The sequence below is a fragment of the Macaca nemestrina genome, chromosome 13, assembly GCF_043159975.1.
Source record: "Macaca nemestrina isolate mMacNem1 chromosome 13, mMacNem.hap1, whole genome shotgun sequence".
Taxonomy (NCBI): domain Eukaryota; kingdom Metazoa; phylum Chordata; class Mammalia; order Primates; family Cercopithecidae; genus Macaca; species Macaca nemestrina.
In genome coordinates, this window is record NC_092137.1 from 104714417 (window position 1) to 104716096 (window position 1680).

Here is a 1680-nt window from a genome sequence, read left to right on the forward strand (position 1 = left end):
ATTGACCTTTTACTCTGATCATTCTCTTTTGCTAGGTCTCTTTGCAATAGGACCCTTGCTGGTCAACTGTAAGCAGATGCCTTAGAAAATCAGGCAGGTTCTCCAGGCAGAGACCATCAGCAGCCCCAAACCAGGGCTTCCCAGATATGTCTGAGGACAATATGGTTGGCAATTATACCTTCTGTGACAGATGCACTCTGGATTCATGGCAAAATCCAGAGAATCCTTCTTTTTTAGTATTTGCATCTTTACTCCCATGCCCCCAAGACTTTAAAGACTATAGTTTAGATTCCCATTTCCTGTATTGAGAAAAAATATTACCTGGAATTCCAAGAGTGCTGTCTCCTTTAAGATATTAATTCCAATTCACACTATAACTCAGACTTCTCAGGCATAATCATCTCTGTTCGTAATGCAATCAGAAGAGGCTTTGCCATGTCTGTGCTGCTGGGGATGAGGAGAAGGAAAGACAGTTAAGTTAAAGAAGAGGCTTCAGTGTACCTTGTACAAAAACTTTCCAATGACATTCAAAGTGTGGATGCTATTTGGGAAATGTTCTCAGCAGATGGAGGCACCAGGAGGAGTAGCTAGGGCAGTGCGGACTCACATTATCTGCTTCCCTGGGGGTTTTTGTTATGGCTTGTAACACTGTGGACGGGGTATTATAATCCTGTCGACAGTAATAAGTTGCAACATCTTCAGGCTGCAGGCTGCTGATGGTGAGAGTGAAATCTGTCCCAGATCCACTGCCACTGAACTGAGATGGGACCCCTGTATGCAAACTGGATCCAGAATAGAGCAGGAGTGTAGGGGCTTTCCCTGGTTTCTGCTGATACCAGGCTAACTCATTGTTAATGCCCTGACTCGCCCGGCAAGTGATGGTGACTGTGTCTCCTACAGATGCAGACAGGGAGGATGGAGACTGGGTCATCTGGATGTCACATCTGGCACCTGAGTTTGGAAACATAAAAACAAACATCCACACAATCAATCATGTTATAAGAAGCCCTCCCCGAAAATCCAGCCAGTCCTGAGCACAGTGGCTGAGTAAACTCCCAGAGTTCTCCTTCCTTACCTCGGAGCCAGAGCAGCAGGAGCCCCAGGAGCTGAGTAGGGACTCCCACGTCCATTCTGTGTCCTGACTGAGACTGACTCCTGCACAGAGTGTGATCAACCTATTAAGAAGTCTTCAGGGCAGGGGGCTGTGCCCTGGGAACATGCAAATCAGAAGGGGATGGGGCCCACTGGGCACAGCTACAGGGCTGGCTCATCTCAGTAACCCAGCACAGGGACAGAGTCCCCAGGGTCTCAGGTCAGACTAGGGCAACCCAGATTTGTCTTTAATCTCTTTCTTCCTGGGGGCCCATTTGTAACAAAGAACATTTTTTGATAATTGTCAAAATTTGAAATACTGCTGAGTACTTGAGGGAGTAATGCATTCCGTTGGCATATGGGGATTATTTGGGAAAATATTCTTCTCTGTAGGAAACTCAAAGTAAAGTTTTTAGAGTGTGGAATCAGCGTGTCTTCAAAACACTCTGAAAGGGAAGGGGGTACTTTGTGCTATGCTTACAACATTTCTGTAAGTGTAAAATTATTCCTTCTTAAAAAAATGAAGAAAAATATGTATTGAGATAATGCTAAGTATATTTGTAAGTATTTCATAATAACCTTAAGCCA

General features: G+C 44.8%; 1 gene segment (V, D, J or C); it reads right to left on the reverse strand.

Moving 5' to 3' along the window:
- Nucleotides 1–359: 359 nt before the first annotated feature.
- Nucleotides 360–1130, reverse strand: LOC105471761 (immunoglobulin kappa variable 1-39-like). The segment is given in 2 exon segments: nt 360–951; nt 1076–1130. Coding segments are annotated over 2 exon segments (465 nt in total).
- Between the last annotated feature and the right edge of the window lie 550 nt (nt 1131–1680).